Below are 23,259 nucleotides of genomic sequence, written 5' to 3'. Positions count from 1 at the left end.
GTAACTAGATATAATTGGACCCCACAGCAAATTATTTTTCAGGTGCCCAAAATGTCTAGAGATTTAACTGTTTTACCAATATTTATTGAAATTGTATATTAATAAGGACCTCACAGGGCTCCTATACCTCCTTGCCACCCCCCCCCCTGCAGCTACCAGTATCTATGGAAAGGATAAGGTCAAATCTTCAGCTTTAAATAATGTAATCATGTATGAAAGGCAAACTGTATTCATTATTGGGGTACAATTATCCATGTGCTTTCTAGGACACCCATATATGAAGAAAAACATTTTACAGATTCAAATGTTTTCGAACATTTGTACCACCAATGTTTTCAGAGTAAGATCAAAGTGTGATATGCTTAGGTGTGGTTCAAGCCAGTATTGCACACTAGAGCATGTACCTGAGCACTGGGGAGCTCAGCAAAAACGGACAGGGGGCGGGCCAGTGATGTTGGGGGCAGTGTGGGTGATGTCAGGGGGCGGGGATGTCCGGGGCAGGACTGCTGACCATTGGCTAATCACCATGTCACTCACTTCAATGTCCTGTCGAGAAATCCTTTTTCATTTGGAAAACTTTTCACCTGGGCTGTTTAACTTGTAGAGAGGCCCTGACCAGCAATGGGTTTTTTACCCAGTGTTTAACTGTTTTAGCACTCAAGTCTATGTGACCTTTTTACTGTGGCATAGTGTAGGTAGGGAGCAGGGCGTGGGGCGGGCAGGGCCCCAGAAAATATTGTTGCTGCATGTGGGTGGCCTGGGATTTCCCTTGCTATAGGTTTTTCTGGGGGTGCAGCAGCTGGGCCTTGGGGGGAAAGAAAGATAAATCTGGCTCTGACCTTTGGACTGAAACTATCCAGCTACTACTCTGTGCACCCTAGATGGCTAGCCCTACTTATACCTCCCAACTATCATGGATCAGTCCTAATTCAAAACACAGCCCACTGTCCCAGATTGTAGTTTAAATGTTCAGCGTTGCTTAGCTTGTCTTCACTTTTTCCCTGCTAACTCTCAGCTCCCAAAAAAAAAATTCAAGATGGCCGTGCATTCCAATGGAACAAGGAAACTTTGGTATTGGTTTTCTGCATGTGGAGGAAATGCTTTTAATCTTTCCATTTCTGAATTAATCTTACTGGCATTTCTAGAGTTAATGGAATGCTCATTGGCCATTTTTGCAGTGATCTCACTGGCTTGCCTGGGGTTAATGAAGTGCTCACTGGCCATTACTAACAGTGATCTTACTATTTTAATATGCCCATTATTAATTTTATTTAGTGATTTTTTTTTTTTTGGCACGTCCAAGATTAATATGCTTGGGACCAGTTTTATTTAGTGATTATACTGGCAAATCTGGGGTTAATATGCCCTTCATTAATTTTATGCATTAACTAAACTGGCATTAATTATACTGGGGTTAATATGCTTGTTATCCATTTTAATGATTATAGTTGTACGGCTAAGGTTAATATGCTCATTACCCAATTTTTACAGAAATACTTGCTCGTCATTTTGGGGTTAATATGTTTATCTGTTTTATTTAGTGATTATACTAACATGTCTGATGTCTAGGGTTAAATGTCTCATTGTTACTTATTTAGTAATTGTACTGTCAAGTCTAGGGTTAATATGCTCATTTGTTTAGTTATTCTACTGCCACTCTTGTGAAATGGAATTTAGTATGAATTAGTAACCACTGCTGCAAAGCTGCTGTTCACAGGCATCTTGAGGGCTGCAAATTATACTTTGCACCTACTGTAGTGACGTCTAATTGGATCGCCGCAGAAACAAGCCACTCTATTGCAGGCATTACAACTATTGGGTCTGATCATCATGTGGTCCATTTTCCTATCTCACTGGAAAGCAATGCAATCTGGGAAATGTAGTCTCTTCTTTAGAACCTTATATAACTGCTTACCGGGCATCTGCGTTTTAAAGATTAGACGCTCCTTTACATGACTAGAAAACAATGAATGTTATTCTTGTCGTGCGACTTGTACGGTAGCTGGCGATTTCTTGATGGAAGTCTTCTGTAGGAAGAAACACTACAATACCCAGAGTGCCTCGGTAGAGTGCACAACGTGTATCACATGATTAATCGGAGCCAATGCCTGTGGTACCTGCGCTAGAGTGAGGTTTGGTGGAGGTTATCTATACCTTGCTTCTCATTCAGACATTACTAAGGTAGGAACACACTAAAGGTTATTACTACATATATATTATCTTAATATAGCCAGTGATCTGCACCTGTGTATGTATATAGCTGCTACACTGGAGTTGTAGGCACTGGTGTATATATAGGGTTAATATGCCTAGGTCCTGAAGAGCATAGCTTGGGACTCGAGCATGAATTAATGGACCTGTGTGAGGCTGCAGCCGGGCAAGGGAGTCAGTTACAGATCGAGTGTATGAGTTAGTTACTGTCTGTGTGTGTGTGTGTGTGTGTGTGTGTTTATCTGTCTGTATGTGTGTGTATGTGTATCTGTCTGTCTGTATGTATGTGTGTGTATGTGTATCTGTCTGTCTGTATGTATGTGTGTGTGTGTATCTGACTGTGTGTGTGTGTCTGTATGTATGTGTGTGTGTGTGTCTGTCTGTCTCTGTGTGTGTGTGTGTGTGTGTGTGTGTGTGTGTGTGTGTGTGTAGCTGTCTGTATGTGTCACTGTCTGTATGTGTCACTGTCTGTATGTGTGTCTGTGTGTGTGTCGTGTGTGTGTGTGTGTCACTGTGTGTGTGTGTCTGTATGTGTGTCACTGTGTGTGTGTGTGGGCACAGTCACTTCCCAGTGTGCGGCACTGGCTCCTAATTACTTGGGACTGAGGAGCGGCAGCGCAGAGCGAACAGGGCTCCAGTCACGTGTCTCAGGGCAATACCATTATATGAGCAGGTTCCTCCCGCGTGGGCAGTGTATAGGGAGCCGGGGATTCTCTGTTTTTTTTTCTCCCCCTGACTGATTGGGGGGCCGTTACCTTGGCTAGGCTCTGCTTCTGATTGGCACAATTTGGGCTGCTTTTCAAGTGACAGCAGCTCTTTAGCACAGGATGCCAATCTGCCAGAGCTGGTTTTGCGCGCCATATGTGTGAGTAGGGTTCAGTGTGACAGTGTACACTCAAGTCTACAGGCCCCAACACTAGAATTTGCTTTATGGCAGTGCCATGTGGCTTACCCATGATGCATTGGGTTCAGGGCATAATGGCATTTGTAAACATTGGTGCTAAACAGTCAAGTCCAAGTGCAGTTGCTGAAAGCAATCAAACTGCAAATAGCTTGTTACCAGTTACAGTTCTGGGCAATTGCCGTGGTGCAGTTTAGCATCTGCCTTAGTAAATCAGCCCCCATGGTCTCTAAAGAAATGCCATAGTGTTACACTCACGTGAGCTTTTCTTTAGGGCTTTATAAACCACTTGCTGTTGTAGTCACCTCTAATATTTGTACCTATCTGTATCTATACAGCTACAAGTACATTTCCCTGTGTGGCATGTGTATGCGATTTTGTTTGTATACAGTGTATTGTGCATTTGTTGCTTAGCACACCCTTCTTCAGGTGCCAGAGGGGCTGCTGTATGGTTCCATAGAAAGTTACCATATAGTGGGCTGGTAGCGCGCTATTTGGGCCTCTGTGGACTTGGAATGGCAGGGCCTGTTAGTGTGTATGTGTTACTATGTTTGTGTTTTGCACAACAACTTTATACATCACCTTAGTAGGGACTGCCATACAGCTCTCCCTCCTGCGTTTGGGACTGGGTGCAATGTGGGTTTTGTTATGTGTTATTGAAATTGAGTCTAATACATGTGCACTATTTTTTTGCAATCAAAAGGTCGACACCTCACTAAGGATTTTTAATTACTTTACTGGATTTATTTGCCGATTGAATGTACAAGGACTACATACAGACAGTTTGTGGATACCATAAGCAGTGCTGCCTATGCAACAACACTTATCACATCATGACTTTGTTACATTAAGTGAATCAAACCCCAAGAGAATTGTCTGGCTGTCAGAAGTGCATAAGAGCTGCAAATGATGGAGCAAAAACAAATATGAAGGAACAATTTAATCTAAAACTGGATGCACATTTAAAGGTGTACACTCAGTTCATCAATACACTATGCTGCATATTTATTAAAGGGTGAAATAGATATCACCATAGTTCACAGACTCCACAATTCACAGGGAAACTCCTCAGCACTCTATTCACTTGTAAGACATGTATACGGGCAAGATCTGTTCTAAGCCCTTGATACATATGCGTGTATAGAAAACTGCTTGAATTATAAATATCAATATTTTATTTTTTTCCATTATAAAGTACACATTACTCTACCCCCCTCCATACCTGGCTTCTGTTAGGTTAGTTCTGTATAAAAGACCACCTTCCTTCTCCAGCTGCTGCCTGTGCCTCAGGCTTATAGACAATGAGAAGTTAATTATACAGAAATTTTAACTGGGGAGGGTAGTTTGATTAAGTGACTTCTCTATTACCCATTGCTCTGAAGAATCAAGGAGGTGTAGTTCAGTGTAACTGATCGTGTGTTCTATTCCATTCTGCACTGTTTAGTGTAATAAATAAAAAAATTATAGATATATTTTCAATTAAATCAGTAGGCAGTATGTGTGTTGAGCTCAGTACTTATTTATTGTACTCATGCTAGGTCTATGCACCTTTATATTGGCCTTTACTAGACAGGCTCTAGGACAATTTTGTTTCAAAGTGTATCCAGCCATACACAACAGGGGAATCTCACAGTTGGGAGCATTTATTAATGGGCATGACCACAACAATTTTCCAATGAGCTTACCTTCACAGAAATGATTTGTATAAGTCAGTTAGATTGTTGTGCCCAGGTTTGTAAAAACTCATGGTAGGCCCTGGTGTCTGTGAATGTTCTTGCCCCTCCAACCATTTTACTTTGTGTGCCTATATCATTGTCATTCCTTTTTCTTTACTGGAGCAAAGAGGAGAAATGGAGAAAATGCTAGATGACAGTACGTTAGAGAAGAGACTAGGAGAATAACGAATTGGAGTAACGAGAAGAGGAAAAATATGTGAAGAGTGGGCCAATGGTCTAAGATTTCTGGTGGGCCATTGGTATCCCAGTAAGACACTGGTTTCAAGTAAAAAACTTACAATAAATGCTTGCATATATGTATGGAGGGTTATAATAGGATCTGCTATGCAAAATGCTTGTGACCTGGGGTTTTCCAGGGTCTTTCTGTAGTTTTGTTCACCATCCATTGTCTACTAAAATAACATTTACACCTGATATAAAAAGGATTGTTTTGCCACTAATATGGTATCATTAGTTAGAAACGAGTGCAAGGTATTGTTTTGTAAATGCAACAAATTAAAGCAAATCATTTAAAAAATTAGAATTATGTGTTTTAAATAGAGTCTGTGGGATATTGCCTTTCTATAATTTACAGTTTTCTGCATGACATGTTTACGGGTAATGGATCCCATACATTTAGATGCTGGGATATAGATGCAGCCATAGAGCTAATCCTGCTATAGTCCTTAGTAATTATACATAGAAATGTGCATGAAGTTTCTTCATGTTGTTACCACATCTCGTCTTGGATTTATATGCTTGACAAAATCCAGTTCTTTACATTTGTTTAATTGTCATTGTGACTTGAATACTGTAACAGGTAACAAGCTCACAGCGTTCACCAATGTTGATAACATATCTGGAGTCATGGATTTCAACAGTAGTGAAATCACTGTGGTCTTTAACCTTCTTCAAAATAATTTAGATGTTAGCTAAAGGAATGTATTTGCTAGAGAACTTTAACCCCAAACACAATATTGTCAAGCTGTTACATTACTTTTCCTTAACCTTTTGATTCACATCTCATTATAGCCCAATCATGCCCTGTCATTCCTTAAGTCGTGCACCTAGTCCTTCCCCATAATAACTCTTATCTACTTAAGATTTCAACAGTTTTACCCTTAAAGAGGTGGTTCACCTTTTGAAGGGATACTGACACTAAAAAACTATTATTCAAAATATTAATGTACATTAAAAGTTACCTATAGCTTATGTTGATTGTTTTTCACTTATAGGACTGCTTACATTAAGCCTACATTAAAAGGGTTGTGCACATTTGAGTTAACTTTTAGTATGAGCTGAGTTATTCAGCCCATATGTGTGACCAAAACAACGTCCTCTGCAACCAATTGTCACAATCATACTGGCTCAAGTGAGGGCTACATTGGTCTTTGGATTTTGTCCACCATAACAGATCTGAAAAGGCCCCTAATATGATCATATTATTACATTCTTTGCTGTAATATGATTTGGTGGGGAGGCTTTTAGTTGTTCTCTGTTAATAATTTATATTGACGTTAAAGGAATTGTTCAGTGTAAAAATAAAAACTGGGTAAATAGATAGCCCATGAAAAATAAAACATGTTTCTAATATAGTTAGTTCGCCAAAAAATGTAATGTATAAAGGCTGGAGTGATTTGATATATAACATGTCAGTCAGAACACTACTTCCTGCTTTTCAGCTCTCTTGGTTTACACTGACTGGCTACCAGACAGTAACCAATCAGAGACTTGAGGGGGTGCCACATGGGTCATATCTGTTGCTTTTGAATCTGAGCTGAATGCTGAGGGTCAATTACAAACTCACTGAACAGAAATGTACCATGTGGCCCCCCTTCAAGTCGCTGACTAGCTCAGAGTTATAGAGCTGAAAAGCAGGAAGTTGGATTCTGGCTGTTTTATTAGACATCTGTTCACTCCAGCCTTTATATATTACATTTTTGGCTAACTAACTATATTAGAAACATTTTTTTATTTTGCACAGCCTATCTATTTACACAGTTTTTATTTTCACATTGAACTGTTCCTTTAAAGGGATTCTGTCATGATTTTTATGATGTAGTTTTTATTTCTAAATTACACTGTTTACATTCAAATAATTCAATCTACAATATAAAATGTAATTCCTGAACCAGCAAGTGTATTTTTAGTTGTAATATTGGTGTGTAGGCAGCCATCTCAGGTCATTTTGCCTGGTCATGTGCTTTCAGAAAGAGCCAACATTTTAGGATGGAACTGCTTTCTGGCAGGCTGTTGTTTCTCCTACTCTATGTAACTGAATGTGCTGCAGTGGGACCTGGGTTTTAACATTGAGTGCTGTTCTTAGATCTACCAGAGAGCTGTTATCTTGTGTCAGGGAGCTGCTATCTAGTTACCTTCCCATTGTTCTGCTGATGTGCTGCTGGAGGGGGGCAAGGGAGGGGGGTGTGATATCACTCCAACTTGCAGTGCAGCAGTAAAGAGTGACTAAAGTCTATCAGAGCACAAGTCACATGACTGGGGGCAGCTGTTTTACTGACAAATGTCTAGCCCCATGTCAGATTTCAAAATTAAATATAAAAAAATCTGTTTGCTCTTTTGAGAAACAGATTTCAGTGCAGAATTCTGCTGGGGCAGCACTAATAACTGATGCATTTTGAAAAAAACGTTTTTTCCCCATGACAGTATCCTGTTAATGAAAATAAAGGCATTTTTTAAACCTTGGGTAACTGCAAAATAGGACAGCAATTTGTTAGAAAATCTTTTTAAGCAGTTTTATCATAGCAGGGCTTTCACAGCTTTATCCTGTAGATAAAATGGGCCACTGGGCATAGAGACTGAGAATTTTCCAAGGATTGCTGCTTGTTGACAAACACAAAAAAGAAACACTGACAGGGGAACAGAGCAAGCTCTATTGTTACTAAAAGAAAGAGACAGCTTGAGAAAACAGAAGAAACTTTGCCAACATAATTATGCTGAAACTAGTAGGCTCTAGAGAATCAGAATTTTAGGTCTTGCCTGGTTCTATCACATTAATCATATTATCATAATAAGCCAAAGCAGTGAAGTTATGTGCTTTGTATCTCACTTAAATGGCAAGTCAATCCCAAAATAAAATTTGCCCAATAAAAGAAAACATAATTCTACACATTTTTCCAATATACATTTATTAATAATTTTCAGTAAAAACAATTGCTATAGAAAGTAGCATTTGTTTGAATCCTGGTTGTTACCTTTTAAACAATGTTACAAAAGTCTTAGTTCCCCAGACAGACAATAACTGCTTTAGTTTGATTACATATAAAATAACTTAAAACCCATAGGCAAATTTTAATATTGCAGAGTTGTGTAGAATTAGGTTTTTGGCAAAAAAAAATATTTTTTGGGTTGACTTTTCCTTTAAAGAATAACATTATCAGGAAGTAGAATTAGTCATACATGTGCTTGTTATAGTACTGATTGGTAGTTGCCTAGTTAGATTAAAAATGCCAAGAATTACTAACTGCTTTACATGTTGCTTTTTCAGCCCGTATAAATCTGTTTTTTCAAAAACTTTGTTGTTATGATCTGTCCTCTGCAAACCAGTCTTGATATACTACTTATAATACTGTTCTGCAAGACGTAATCTAGAAATCTGTTACATATGTAAAACAAATACTGTCCTATAATTACAAAGCTGAGGCCATAAACTATTTTCAAATGGTGAAATTAAGTCAGCTTTTCAACAATCCATTAGTTAAGATGAGAGGGAATCTGAGAAAATCAAGAAATAATGGCCTGGCTAAAAGTGGATTAAAGCTCTCTAAGTACTTTTAGGCCTGAAGCATTGTTTAGTTTTACTGAAATTAAGTACCATGTCAGTTTTAGCCACAAGCAATTTGTTTGCACTGAACCTCTTGTACTATTTCAGAAGGTTGAGCTATAGATGAACTTTTTACTGCATATAGAGCATAATAATACATCCGGAGGCTAAAGTCCTGTTCAATAAATAATCTTTCTTTTTTTTTTTTTTTTTTGTAATTCAAAGGTTTTTATTGTTTTAACATTTTCATAAACAACCTCACAGTAGACATCAGTCAGGCATTGGTATAAAAGAGGAAACAGTTATTAGGATTGATTCGTTACTGAACTAACGTCCAACCAGAGGCTGTTAAGATAGAAGAGCAAAGAGTAGAAGAAAGTCGACAGAAGAAGAAGGGGAAAAAGAGAAGAGAAAAAAAAAGAAGAAAAACAAAGAGGAAGGTTGGGGAGGGAAAAAAGGGGGGGGGCAAATAGAGTCAGACTAGGCCATGCTACATTTATGAGGTCAGTTGGTCATCCAATCTTCCTTCTGTCTTTTCAGGGTATAGGCCTATGTCCATCTATACATGATCTTGCTGGAAGAAATAGTCTCATGTCTGGTCTTGAAAGAAATATGCATCTTTCCACCTCTTCCACATTTGCATTGAGATTGAGCTAAGTTGTAATTGCCTGTTGGATCCAAGCGCCATTTGTTCATATGTAAGGTTTGAGTCTATTAGTATCATTAGTTCCCTTTTGCTTGGTACTTCTGTCGTTTTCCAGTATCTGGGTATCAAGAGTCTGGTCGCCGTCAATATGTGAAAGATCAGGTGCTGTATTTGTTTCGGAAACTCGTCGAGTTTATAATTTAGCAACGCAAGCGATGGAGTTAGCTTCATTCTTAAGTGCGTTGCCTGTTCCAGGATTCGTTCCGTGGATAGCCACAGATCTTTGATTTTTGGGCACTGCCACCAAATATGTAGTAGGTTGCCGTCTCTCTTGCAGTCTCTCCAGCAAGCTTTAGGACATTTGGATAGTATTGATTGAGAGTGGTTGGAGTTTTGTACCATCTGTAGAACAGTTTTCTCGAGTTTTCAATATGATTCGTGCATTTTGAGAGTTTGTACGCTGTGTTGAGCATTTTTATCCAGTGTGGCGTGGGTATTGTAATTTGGAGATCTTGTTCCCATTTCTCGAAATGCTTCGGTTTAACTTCCATATCGTCTTCTGTGAGCAGTTTGTAAATTCGTGCTATGCCCTTGGGGCTACGTGGGTTGCGAGTAAGTAATGGTTCAAATGGCATGTGTTTAGTGCTGCTTGGCGTTCTGGTGGTTCCCAATAGGTGCTTTATCTGGAGGTATTTGTAGAAATCGTGCGCTGGCAGGTTGTATTCCTTGGTTATCTGTTCATAGGTTTTGATGAGGGTGCCATCGTATAGTTGGCCTATCGTGGTTAGGTTTGCATTTCTCCAGTTTTGCAAGTTAAGGTTTGGGATGTTTGTTTCTAGCATCTCCACTCCCGCCTGGTGTGCTGGATAATGTAAGAGTGGGTCCTTTTTAGAAATCCTAGCCCAGATATTCATTGCTGTTCGAGTGGTATGGTTTGCTGTGCGTTGCCCTACTGCTTCATTCATGTTCTTAGTCCATATGAGTCCTTTAAGCTTGAGGGGAGATATGGAGTCTTGTTCCAGTTGGAGCCAATGTAGTTCTTTAATTGCAAGGTTCCAGGCTCTCATTTGGTCCAGTACTGTGGGCGTGGTAATATTTTTCTAGACAGGGAACTCCGAAGCCTCCATCTTGTATTCCTCGTTGCATAAATTTTTGTTTAATCCTAGGTTTCCGGTTAGCCCAGATAAAGTCTTGAATGGTTCTTTGTGCTTTGCGAAAATAGGTTTGTGGAACCGCTATCGGTAAAGTCCTGTATAGATAGATGAATTTAGGCAATATCATCATCTTGATCGTTGCGATCCTACCCAGCCATGATGTGTATAGAGGAGACCATTTCTGTAACTGTTCCTGTACCTCTGTTAATAGTTTGGGATAGTTCGCCTCATACGTTTTGGTTGCGTTACTGGCTAGTTCAACACCTAGATAGTTTATGGAGTGGGATTGCCATTGGTAAGTGTATCTGGCTTGCAATTTGCGTATGCTCTCTTTTGTCAGTCCTATCGGCAAAATATGTGATTTTGACTCATTAAGTTTATAGTAGGAAATAGAGCTGAAGGTTCTGAGAATTTGTGTGACAGCTTCTAGTGACGGCTCCGGATCTGTTAGTGTTAAAATAATGTCGTCTGCAAACATTGCGAGTTTGTGCTGTATGCTCGCCACCTGTATGCCCTTAACAGACACTGAGTCTCTGATTGTCCTGGCAAGGGGTTCCAACGTAAGGTTAAAGATGAGAGGCGATAATGGGCAGCCTTGCCTCGTTCCGTTAGTAATTGGAAATGATTTAGATAGGAATCCCATGTTATTTACTTTCGCAGAGGGTTTGGTGTATAGGGATAGTATGGCATGTTTAATTGGACCTAGTAGGCCATAAGATTGTAAAGCAGAGTCCAGATAAGTCCATTCGACTCTGTCGAAGGCCTTTTCGGCATCTAAGCTAAACAGTATAGTTGGGTCCTTCCTTCTCTCCGTTACTGCAATAAGTGACAACATTTTCCTTGTGTTATCTGGGCCCTGCCTGCCCTTGATAAATCCTGTTTGATCCAAGTGAAGTAAGGAGGGCAGTATTTTCGCTATTCTATTAGCAATAACTTTGGCGTATAGTTTCAGGTCTGTGTTTAGTAAGGATATAGGTCTGTAGTTTCCACATGCTGTCGGGTTTTTCCCTGGCTTGTGGATCGTTGTTATTGTAGCCGCTAACATTTCCTCCGGGAAGGTGCCTCCTTGAAAGACATGGTTAAAGAGATTTGTGAGGTGTGGTACCAGAATGTCTCGAAAGGTTTTGTAATATGCGGCTGTGAAACCATCCGGGCCAGGAGCCTTCCCTATGGGGGTGGCTCTAATAGCTTCCTTTATTTCCTCTGCAGTAATGTTAACATTCATCTGGTTCAGTTGATCTTTCTGTATTTGGGGTAAGTTTGCTGCTGTGAGGAACTTTTGTATCGCTTCTTTGGTGGGTTGTGGGGTGGTTTTATCTTGTTTTAGATTATACAAGGAAGAATAATAGTCTGCAAATTGGTCTGCTATGTCCTTAGGATTTGTAAAGGATTTGCCGTCTGAGGTGGTTATTTGTGCTATTGATTGGTTAGTTTGCTTCTGTTTTAGTTGGTTAGCTAGTAATTTTGTTGCTTTGTTGCCTTTTGTATATCTGTGTAGTTTTAATCGTTGCAGTTGCCATTCCACTTTTTTGTTTTCGATACCTTGAATTTGATGTCTCAATTCTACTATTCGTTTTGTTGAGGCTTGGTTTGGTTGTTGTTTGTTTCGGGTTTCTAGGTCTAGCAGTTGAGCCGACAGCTGACTAAGGGTGTTTTCCCTGTTCTTTTTTGTAGTAGAGGCAATTCTTATAAGTTGCCCTCTAATGACTGCTTTATGCGCACACCATAGTGTGGATTGTTCTATTTGTGGGGTCGTGTTACTAAGAAAGTAGTCACTTAGGGTCCTCCTACAGTCCTCGATGTTAGTTTTATTTTGAAGTAATGAATCATTCAGTCGCCATTGGTATTGTTGCCTAATCCTTTGGGTAGTATCTAGTGATATCTCAATTGGGGAGTGGTCTGCCCAGGTGCTTGACCCTATAGCCGACTGTTGGATAGCTTGAAGAAGATGCTTATCCACAAAAAAGTAGTCAATGCGGGAATATTTAGAATGAGGATGAGAGTAAAATGTGTAGTCCCGTTCAGTTCCGTGTTGCACTCTCCATACATCATATAACAGCCCCTGTGTTAAGTGTTTTTGCAAGGCTTTGGCTTGTTTAATTGCTTCTTGTGGTTGTGTGGTCTGTCTTGAGGCTTTCGTGTCTAACTCATATTGTAGAGAGGTATTGAAGTCTCCTCCAAGTATTATGTGGCCCATCTTTTCTTTGTTTATTTTTTTGAAAAGACTATTATAAAATCTTAATTGACGTCTATTCGGACTGTAAGCACTGATTATGGTGTAAGTTTGCTCATATATCTTAATGTTGAGGATTAGATAGCGACCTAGTGGGTCTGAGTGTTGATTCATTAACACATGCGGCAATTTTTTATTTATCCATATGGCTACTCCATTTTCTTCACATCGTTTGAGGCGTATATTTGTGTAGGGAATTGTTTCAGGTTAATAGCCATTTGTTTGTGGCTCGTAAGGTGTGTCTCTTGCAGTAATAGAATATCTATATTATGTTGTCTACTCCATTGTGTCAGCTTAAGTCTCTTCTGTGGACTATTGAGGCCATTTACATTTTGTGAAACTATCTTTATCCCCATGTTGATGAGTAGAAGTAGTGCTGAATTAGACTGGACTCACCCTTGATTGTACATTTCTTGGCAGTCTGTTCTCGCAGGAGACTAGAGGATGGACCTTCGAGGCTTCTCCGCTGACAGTCTGGACTGAGATCATGTGGTCTTTCTTGGCCCCTGGGGAGTGGGGGATTGGGGGTGGGGGAGAGTTTATAGAAATAGCAAGAAAAGAGATAGGAAACATAAGCGAGAGACAAAACATTAGCATGTAAAATGCAACATATTTACAACAATACTGCAGAGGTATTGGATCCTGGTGGGGGGGAAGCTCTCTGACCTCTGTTGGTCTTCTGTTGCGGGTCAAAATGTTCAATGAGAAGCATAGACTTTTTCGAGCTTCAAGGGGTTGGGGGGGGGGTTGGGAATATTCTTGGTTATAGTCGAGCTCTCTAGCTCACGGGATAGTTAAAACGTCTCTTTCGCCTTAAGTTAGGCTTTTTGGTTGGCCCTGTATCTCGTACAGGCATCTATTGCGTCTTCAGGTGTCTGTGTCAACCTCCTCCGAGATGGGTTGTGCTTTAAGGCTCTTCCTGCTTTGCCTAGTTTGAGTTGCCCATTCAGGTTGCAAGCGAGACCTCTTTGGAGGTTTATCACCTGTTTTGGTGTTGGTTGGCTGCCATAGGTTCCATTCCTTCAGTAACTGTTCTGCACGTTGAGGGGTGTCCGCCACTGCAGTTGACCCATCCTTAGTGATCAAAATTTTTACAGGATAAAGCCATCTATATTGGATGTTGTTATCTCTTAGTATGGCTGTTATGGTTGCAAATTCCTTCCGTTTCTGCTGCGTGTAGCTGGAGAGGTCCGCAAAACATTGTAAGCTGCTATATTTATCCGGGATATCTTTCTTGTTTCTAAAGCTGTATTGCAGCTTCTCTTTTACATAGTAGTAATGTATCCTCGTAATGGTGTCTCTTGGGGACCCAGGCGGGGCGTTTTTTGCCCGTGGTAACCTGTGTATTCTATCCAGCAGCGTATGGTCCGGCGGGACATCCGGGAGTATTTCTCTGATCAGTGTGCATACATAATCATTTAGCTCTTGAGCAGTGACCTGTTCGGGTATACCCCTTATCCGGACGTTATTGCGTCTGTTACGATCTTCTAGGTCTGCTATTTTGGCTGTCAGTTTTTGGATGTCTTCCTCCATGGTATTATTAGCATCTATTACTTGGTTATGTGAACTAACCAGTTCCGCCATTTTGTTTTCTAGATGATCAGTTCTCTCTCCCACCTGTCTAATATCTTTGCTCAGAGTAGATACGGCAGTGCGAAGGTCATCCTGGATCTCTGTTCTAAGGTCGGTTAGAAATTCCCTCAGTATTGCAGCTGTGAGCGGTGCCCGATCTGCCTTGCTATCAGGTTGCCTTGGGGATCTTCCCTCCTGTGGAGCACGGCGTGTGGGACTGCTTTCCGCTGAAGTGCCACCATCTTGGGAGGGAGACCTCGCTCCCGATAGCGTCGCTGCTTTTGGGTAGAAAGCTGTCATCTTCATTGGGGATTCTTTCTTCTTGTGTTTGCCCATGACTATTGGTAGATGCACTACTGCTGGTATGTGGAACCTAAAATATTTTGCCAATCAGCTCTAATCTTTCATCTCCCGTGAGTGATCGCTCTTATTTTAAACGGCCATTGTAAACAATGAGGGTTAAACTCTTTCGCTGTTACTGTGACCTGTCTGTACTGCGGCAGGCAGCTCAGCAGCTGAGTTTGCTGCTCCACTGATATTCAATGCCTTCTGTTTAGAGAGAGCTTGCTGCAGTGAGTGGTCCCAGAGGCACCTTTATGGAAGCAGGTGGAAGTAGGGGGGATTCTATCCTCCTGTGCTTGGGAGTGCTTCTACTCATGTGCAACAGTCCCTACTCAGCCAGAACCCCTGCGTATTGCTCTGGGCAGTAACAGCTGTTGTGGTAGTAGTAGCTATTATTATTATGGGCCCAGCAGGACAGGGTTGTAGGGCGGTAGGCTGGTCTAAAGTACTGAAGCCTTTAATGGTGTGACAGTGTCCGTTAGGGCTGTGCAGCTTGAGATTGTGGCTTAAATACAGGGCCCCTCTTGTTGTAGGGTCACTTACCCCTTATGGCTGCAGTTTACAGCCTCTCACAGGCTCTGTACTTGTTTTGGGCGGGAACCGCGCCGATGGTCACTCGCGTCTGGGGAGGCCCGCTTACTCGAGTCCGCGGCTTCACCTGCTTGACTAGGCCGCACTGCGTTTTCAGCTCCAGAAGCAGCTAGAATGCTCGTTTTTTAACCGGATCAAAACTAGCCGGTGTAGCAGTCCAGTGGGTACGCTTTGCAGGGTATTAGGCTGTGGAGTACCCAGAATCAGGGGGTTTCCTCTGGTGCCCCCAGGAGCTCCAAAATAATGCGGCCGTTCAGCAGCTCGGTTAGCCACGCCCCCTAAATAATCTTTCTTATCTGTGCTTTTGGCCTGGAATTTTTGCCATTCCCAGATTCCCATAGATACATAAGTATTGATGTGTTTTAAAGTTGGCAAATTCAGAGACACTTGCATCTTATTAGTAAGCTTTATGACTGGTGTCCTATATTGTCCACCTCTCATGACTTGCTACACTTTCCCGCATATTAAAAGACAACAAAGGACACCAACTCGATGGGGCTTTTATTAAACACATGTTGACCAAGATTTTTTTTTTTTTTTTTGAAAATTACCTATAAACATGAACAGTGACCTGCATACAGGATAGAGTAAAAAGGGGCGGAGGGAGGAAGATTCCGCATTCCTAAACTGGCCAGTTTAACCCGACCCAATCCCAACAGCGTCTCTCATGGCTTCCCTTCCTAGCCTTTTCAAATGCCCCTTCACCTATAGTATTTCCTTTATTGGGCTCTGATGGCCACATTTATTATTAAATGTATGGGATCAGGAAACCCGTTATCCGTTATCCAAATCACGGAAAAGCCTTGTCCCATGGACTCCATTTTAAATAAATAATCCAAATTTTTAAAAATGATTTTCTTTTTCTCTGTAGTAATAAAACAGTATATTGTACTTGATCCAAGCTAAGATATAATTAATCCATATTGGAAGCAAAACCAGCCTATTGGGTTTATTAAGTGTTTACATGATTTTCTAGTAGATTTCAGGTATGAAGATCCAAATTACAGAAAAATACATTATCCAGAAAACCCCAGCGCCTGAGCTTTCTGGATAACAGGTCCCATACTGTACTATTAACACATATTTATAAAACAACAACATATTCTGCATATGTACAATCTGTTCAAGAAATATATATATTTCAAGGAATATATATTGAGCACACAGAATTACATACAAAGACAACCAATAACCGCTATAAGAGGTAATGAGGGCCCTGCCCTATCTAAAGACAAGTCAACCGGTTATTTTGGCTTCATGATTGTCTCCTTGGATTGAAGTTGAGCAGCTAGCAAGCTGCAAGTTAGTCATCTCTGGTTCAACCTGTTTTAAGGTACTTTTTTTTTTCTTTTAGGTATGTAGACTAGTTATTTATGCAATTCTTTAAAACCTTTTATTGGAGCCACAAGTATTGAATTTCTAAGCTGACCTGTGCTTGAATGTGTATTCTGGTGTTCCGGAGGAACCTGTTCTTCTAAGACCAGTTTTATCTCCAGGGAGGTGTTGGATGCTAGAGGGCTTGTATAGGGTGACCAATGAACTGCAGACGTCACAGTCATTGTAATAACAGTCCTAACGGTGATAATCAATGGGATCAATTAAGCATGCAAACAGTACATACAGTCATATGAAAAAGTTTGGGAACCCCTCTTAATTCTTTGGAGTTTTGTTTATCATTGGTTGAGCTTTCAAAGTAGCAACTTCCTTTTAATATATACCATGCCTTACTTCAACAGTAGTATATCAGCAGTGACATAAAGTTTATTGGATTAACAGAAAATATGCAATGTGCATCATAAAATTAGACAGGTGCATAAATTTGGGCACCCCCAACAGAGATATTACATCAATACTTAGTTGAGCCTCCTTTTGCAAATGTATCAGCCTCTAGATGCCTCCTATAGCCTTTGATGAGTGTCTGGATGGCGGTATTTTTGATAATTTGTCCATACAAAATTTTGCCAGTTCAGTTAAATTTGAGGCTGCCGAGCATGGACAACTGGCTTCAAATAATCCCATAGATTTTCCATGATTTTCAAGTCGGGGGACTGTGACACCCATTCCAGAATATTGTAGGAGTAGGGAGTAATGTACTTCTCCCTCTGCATAAATGCCTTTGTAGATTTCGGAGTGTGTTTAGGGTCATTGTCTTGTTGGAATATCCAACCCCTGGTAACTTCAACTTTGTGACTGATGCCTGAACATTATCCTGAAGAATCTGTTGATATTGGTTGAATTCATCCGACCCTCAACTTTAACAAGGGCTCCAGTCCCTGAACTAGCCACACAGCGCCACAGCATGATGGAACCTCCACCAAATTTGACAGTAGGTACCAGGTGTTTTTCTTGGAATGCGGTGTTCTTCTTCCGCTATGCAAAGTGCTTTTTGCTATGACCAAATAACAATTTTTTTGTCTCATCAGTCCAAAGAACTTTGTTCCAAAATGACTGTGGCTTGTCTAAATGAGCTTTTGCATACAAGTGACTCTGTTGTGGCGTGACTGTAGAAAGGGCTTCTTTCTCATCACCCTGCCATACAGATGTTCTTTGTGCAAATTGCGCTGAATTGTAGAACGATATACAGATACACCATCTGCAGCAAGATGTTCTTGCACGTCTTTGGAGGTGATCTTTGGGTTGTCTGTAATAGTGATGTGCGGGCCGACCCGATACCCGCGGGTCGGGCAGGTTCAGGTCGACCTCGCACTGCTCCTCGCAGGTGGTGGCTTCCAGGTTCCAGTTTTATAGTCTCGCGTCTGCTCGCCCCGCCCCTTTTGTGGCATCATCGGGGCGGCGCAGGTCTATAATAGGACCCCGGAAGCGCGGGTGCGGGCGGGCGCGGGGTGCAGCATTGCGGGTCAGGAGAACCCTGACCCGCACATCACTAGTCTGTAACCATTCTCACAATAGTTCCGCATATGCTGCTCCTGTATTCTTGGCCTGCCAGACCTGGGTTTTACAGCAACTGTGTCTGTGGCCTTTAATTTCCTGATTACATTCCTTACAGTTGCAACTGACAGTTTAAACCTCTGAGATAGCTTTTTGTAGCCTTCCCCTGAATCATGATACTGAACAATCTTTGTTTTCAGATCTTTTGAGAGTTGCTTTGAGGATCCCATGCTGTCACTCTTCAGAGGAGAGTCAAACAGAAGCAAAACTTGCAATTGGCCACCTTAAATAACTTTTCTCGTGATTGGACACACCTGCCTATTAAGATCAAGGCTTAACTAGCTAATCCAACCAATTTGGTGTTGCCAATAATCAGCATTGAGCAGTTACATGCATTCAAATTAGCAAAATTACAAGGATACCCACATTTTGCACAGCCAGTTTTTCACATTTGATTTAATTTCATACAACTGAATACAGCTTCACTAAAAATCTTTGTTCGGAAAACACCCCAGTGCTCAGATGTTCCTGGGAAATGAAAGACATACCACTGTTATCTTTTTTTGTTGAAAGAGTAAATTATTATGCAAGCTGAAAGGGATTCCCAAACTTTTTCATATGACTGTATACCTTCCTCTCATTTCAAAGGTTCCTATTAATACAATAGTCCCTTCTTAATCTTTTGCATTTGCTATAACGCGACACAACACACACATATATTTGTTATGGTCACTTATAAATAATTTAAAGCTTATGATCAGATTGTTGTTAGTGCTTTAGATAAATTATTAATGGATCTTTACCAGTAACAATAATATATAAAGATACATTATTTACGTATTTACAGTTACTCAGTACCTCTAAAATGTATATTTATCATGATCAGTTTATTTTTTACTTTCAGATTGCACAAAGAAATAAATGTAATGTGTCATTTTTCTAGTTTACAATAACCTGCCCAAAGGTAATTCATTTTGGGAATAAAAAATGAAGGCTATGTAAAACAGCACCAAATGTGAAGCAAAATTTTTCCTAAATAATTTTTAACTTGTGCTTGCATCTACAGTATGTATCATAATGCTTTCATTTTACAGTTAAAACTTGTAGTACAGTCAGGGTCCAATCAGGTCATGCATAGTGTTAGAAAAGGTTTCACTATGTACTGCACAGTGTGACAACAGAAGCCTACTGTTTTGACTATTGTCTGCAGTTTGCTGCCATTAACTGCCACAAACAAACAGAATTTGAGTGGGCGATGCAGCTCATTAGATTCATTGTTATGCAAATTGAATAAGTGGCTTTGGAGCCTGAATTATTTTTGAATAAACTAGCCCCATGTTTCAAATTGTTAAAAATGTTATTGTGTCTATTATTGAACAAGTAAAAATAGTCTCTTTATATCCCCTACCTTAACTGGGGAAATACTGTATAATCATCACACTACTAATTCTATATGAAGCAGAGTCAGCGATTAGTACAGGGCTGAATTTGCAGAGTAGTAATGCATGCCTAGCAACTGCAAGATATATATGTTTAAGGGGTTGTTCACCTTTAAATTAGCTTTTAGTATGATGTAGAGTTGTAGACAATTCGCAATTGGTTTTCATGTTTTATTATTTGTGATTTTTGAGCATTTTATTCTGCAATTGTAGCAGTCTGGTTGCTAGGGTCCTAATTACCCTTACAGCCATGCATTGATTTGAATACGAAACTGGAATATGAATAGGAGGGTGTCTGAATAGAAAGGTGAGTAATAAAAAGCTAAATAGCTATAAATAAATAGCTATAATGATACATTTATAGCATTACAGAGTCAGCAGTAGAAGGCAAATAAATCAAAAACTATACAAAAGGAAAATAAATGAAGGCCAATTTAAAAGTTGGATAGAATTAGCTATTCTAGAAAATATTAAAAGTTACAGTAACTTAAAGGTGAATCACCACTTTACATGGTTTATTGAGGCAGCCTTTGGCTGTTAGGGTACTGAGGGTAGGTACAGGTATGGGACCTGTTATCCAGAATGCTCGGGACCTGGGGTTTTCCGGATAACGGATCTTTCTGTAATTTGGGTCTTCATGCCTTAAGTCTACTAGAAATGTATTTAAACATTAAATAAACTCAATAGGCTGGTTTTGCTTCCAATAAGGATTAATTATATCTTAATTGGGATCAAGTACAAGCTACTGTTTTATTATTACAGAGAAAAAGGAAATCATTTTTAAAAATATGGATTATTTGGATAAAATGGAGTCTATGGGAGACATCCATTCCATAATTCGGAGCTTTCTGGATATGGGGTTTCCGGATAAGGGATCCTATACCTGTAGTTTAACATTATCATACATGGTCTAAGCCAGTATGCATCAGAGCACCAGTGAGGCATAATATATGCAGGTGTCAGGCAGTCTAGAGTTTTACAAAGAAGTTATTAAAATATTTATATTTCATGTCGCCAACACTTGTTACTGTACTTTCATAAATGTACAGAAAAATCCTATTTACAGTAGCTGGCTGGTTTCTCAGTATCTGAAGCACAGCTGTGACCTTACTTAGGGGCGGATGTTGGGGGAGGACTTTGATACCTAACCCGGTTGCAGACTTTATGCAGATAAACAATGATCTGACCTGGGATTTGTTGACTTGTTGCTGCTTCTCCATAGCAACTCCGGGGCTGTATCCCACCTCTCAGTCATCTCCAACTGTCAGCTTAATAAACAAAGCTTCCAGCGGTGGTGTACAGGAGGGAAAAGTGGAATGTTTGGTGGCAGTTTCTCCTGTGTCAGGACAGGGAATAAACAGTTGCAGTACACACAGTAACACGGTTTTACTGTAACAATGTGGTCCTGGACGGAGGTGTTGTCCTGGAATGTGGTAAGTAATGAGATGACACAAGGGAAAACATGTTGTTTATTTGGTTGCAGCTTTTATAATCATAATTCTTCAGCTTTCTTCTCGGTGTGTTTTAGTTTATCGGGTGCTGTTCCTTCTCTCTCAGTGTGTTTTCTTTCAAACCAGACTGAAAAAAACTGAACAGGCTCACTCACTCACTCACTCATAGAAATGATTTGTCTGTGCACACCAGGGCTAGTTTTATTTCGCAGGGAAAGGGTTAAGTACAGAGCTTTTTCTTGGCATGTGATTTTTGAGGTTACATCATATATAACAGTAGCCTTGCAGTCCCTTTGTCTACATTCCTTATACAAATCACCCTACCCTTTAATCTGCTGTACTGAGAGTATCCAGCTGACTGAAAGCATTCTATTCCTGTGTAAAAGTGACAGCAAGTAACTTCTTGGAGTGGGGAACACTCTGGCATGCTATATTTATAGTGATATACAGTATTTAAGTTTCCTCTGGAGTCTTTTCTGGTGTATAATCCAGGCATGTTCATTTGTTTTTGTTTAACAGGGAAGTAACTAACTAAGATATAGACATTAACTTGAACAAATGTGGCAGTTAGTATTTTTCTTACCTTTTTTGTTTTTAATTATTTAACTTTAGTCTGCATTTTTAATTCCAATTCGAATTGTAAAATGCTTGCTGCCTTCTAGGCATACTGACCCTAGCAACCACCTGTTTGTTTGAATGTCAGGATAAATAGCCTGAATGTTAATATAAGCACCAAGCTATATCCGTTCCGTTCACTGTTCTTTTTCGTTGCCGAGGTAATGTATCCTGGTGATGGCACGTCCAGCAACAGAGGAGCGGATTCTAGCCCTGTGTTTATTCCAGGCCGCTGTCTGTTACCTTTAGCACAGATCCGATCCTTTGCTGCTGCTCTGCTGTTTGATGTGCCTGTACAGTGGATTTTCAGCCTGCATTTCTCCACAGGTCTGCTATGTCTGACATTGGCCTATGAGCATGTTATGCCATATCTCCTGCTCTCTACTTTATATTGCATACAGAATAGTTTCAGTCAGACACAGCTACAGCTCCTGTAGAGTTTGTTTTCCCTCAATTCAGCACTTCTTATAGATAATGATGATCAGTTCCTTAACTATGTCCAGTAGCCCCTGCATTTCTATAATGTGTAATATATACGCAAAGTGTGTAATTTAAGAGCAACAGAAACACACATCAACTGTGGAACCTATTATTAAAGTGACGACTGTAAGTTGGGCGCATTGTACACACATGTCAAACGCATATGAAAATTCCATGCTCTGTCATTTTGTGTGCAGGTGCAGATTATTATGTGCCTTGCCTCTGCTCTCTGCTATAGACTTCACTTTTAATGTTCCTGGTATGCTGTAACACACATACATCGGACACAATATACAAAAAACAATTAAAGGAAAACTATACCACCAGAATGAATACTTAACCACCAGTTTATATCACATTAAGTGGCCTATTAAAGAATCTTACCAAACTGGAATATAGATATCAGAAAATATTGCCCTTTTACATCTTTTCCCTTGAGCCACCATTTTGTGATGACCCATGTGCTGCCTCAGAGATCACCTGACCAGAAAACAGGAAGAAGTGTGGGAGTAAAAGAGAGAACTTTGTTCATTAATTCGCACTTGTGACCTAACATGTATGTGTGCCTTTGGTTTGTTAGTGTGCACTATGAATTGTATGATCCCAGGAGGCAGCCCTTTGTTTGTACTTTAAAATAACCATTATAAAAATGGTTTATTTAGATGAAGCAGGGTTTTTATATTTATTTGTTAGAGACACAAAATCTCTGCCTACACCATAATATTTTTTTTTTTTTTTAATTGTCAGGTTTTTTCTTAGCACCTCTCCAGTTAAAAATGTTAGCAGCTGTCTGGTTGCCAAGGGTTCAGTTTACCCTAGTAACGAGGCAGTAGTTTGAATAAGATACTATGTGGGTCATAGTAGATTGCATAAATAAAGAGACAAGCAATGAAGTGTAATAATAACAATAAAATTGTAGACTCACAGAGAGAGATTTTTTAGCTGCTAATCGAGTGACCCCACCGACCAGTTAGCAATTTAAATTGCAAACTAGAGGTAGAAGGGGAAGGCAAATTATGCAAAATTATAAAAATAAAAAATTATAATAGGTAGGCAACCTAACTACTGAAAATCCACATTGTAAGACTTTTAAAATTGATATCACTTTAGATGATGTCTGAATATTGCCTCTAAAGTCTCACATCTTAGCATGAGGCATAGACCATTCCAAGCCAATGGAATTGAACATATATAGTCAGGAGCTTTACTATTGAAAAAGCAGATCCAGTGACTATTGGG

General features: G+C 40.1%; 1 protein-coding gene across 2 annotated transcripts in view; it reads left to right on the top strand.

The window, feature by feature from the left end:
- Nucleotides 1–1,963: 1,963 nt before the first annotated feature.
- tbcel.L (tubulin folding cofactor E-like L homeolog) overlaps nucleotides 1,964–23,259 on the top strand; it is a 52,302-nt gene continuing 31,006 nt past the window's right edge. The window contains exon 1 of one of the 2 annotated variants that reach the window (XM_018224629.2): nucleotides 1,964–2,181. Coding sequence is in view for 1 of the 2 variants with exons in the window: in XM_018224628.2 (XP_018080117.1) it covers nucleotides 20,872–20,907 (36 nt within the window). In the remaining variant the exon portion in view is untranslated. Of the gene's footprint in view, nucleotides 2,182–20,640; nucleotides 20,908–23,259 lie in introns of those variants that run through there. The other variant, XM_018224628.2, reaches the window with a different exon arrangement.

The sequence above is a fragment of the Xenopus laevis genome, chromosome 7L (genome assembly GCF_017654675.1).
Source record: "Xenopus laevis strain J_2021 chromosome 7L, Xenopus_laevis_v10.1, whole genome shotgun sequence".
Classification (NCBI taxonomy): Eukaryota; Metazoa; Chordata; class Amphibia; order Anura; family Pipidae; genus Xenopus; species Xenopus laevis.
The sequence above is the reverse complement of the archived record's forward strand: the minus strand, read 5'-3'. Positions and strand labels throughout refer to the sequence as shown.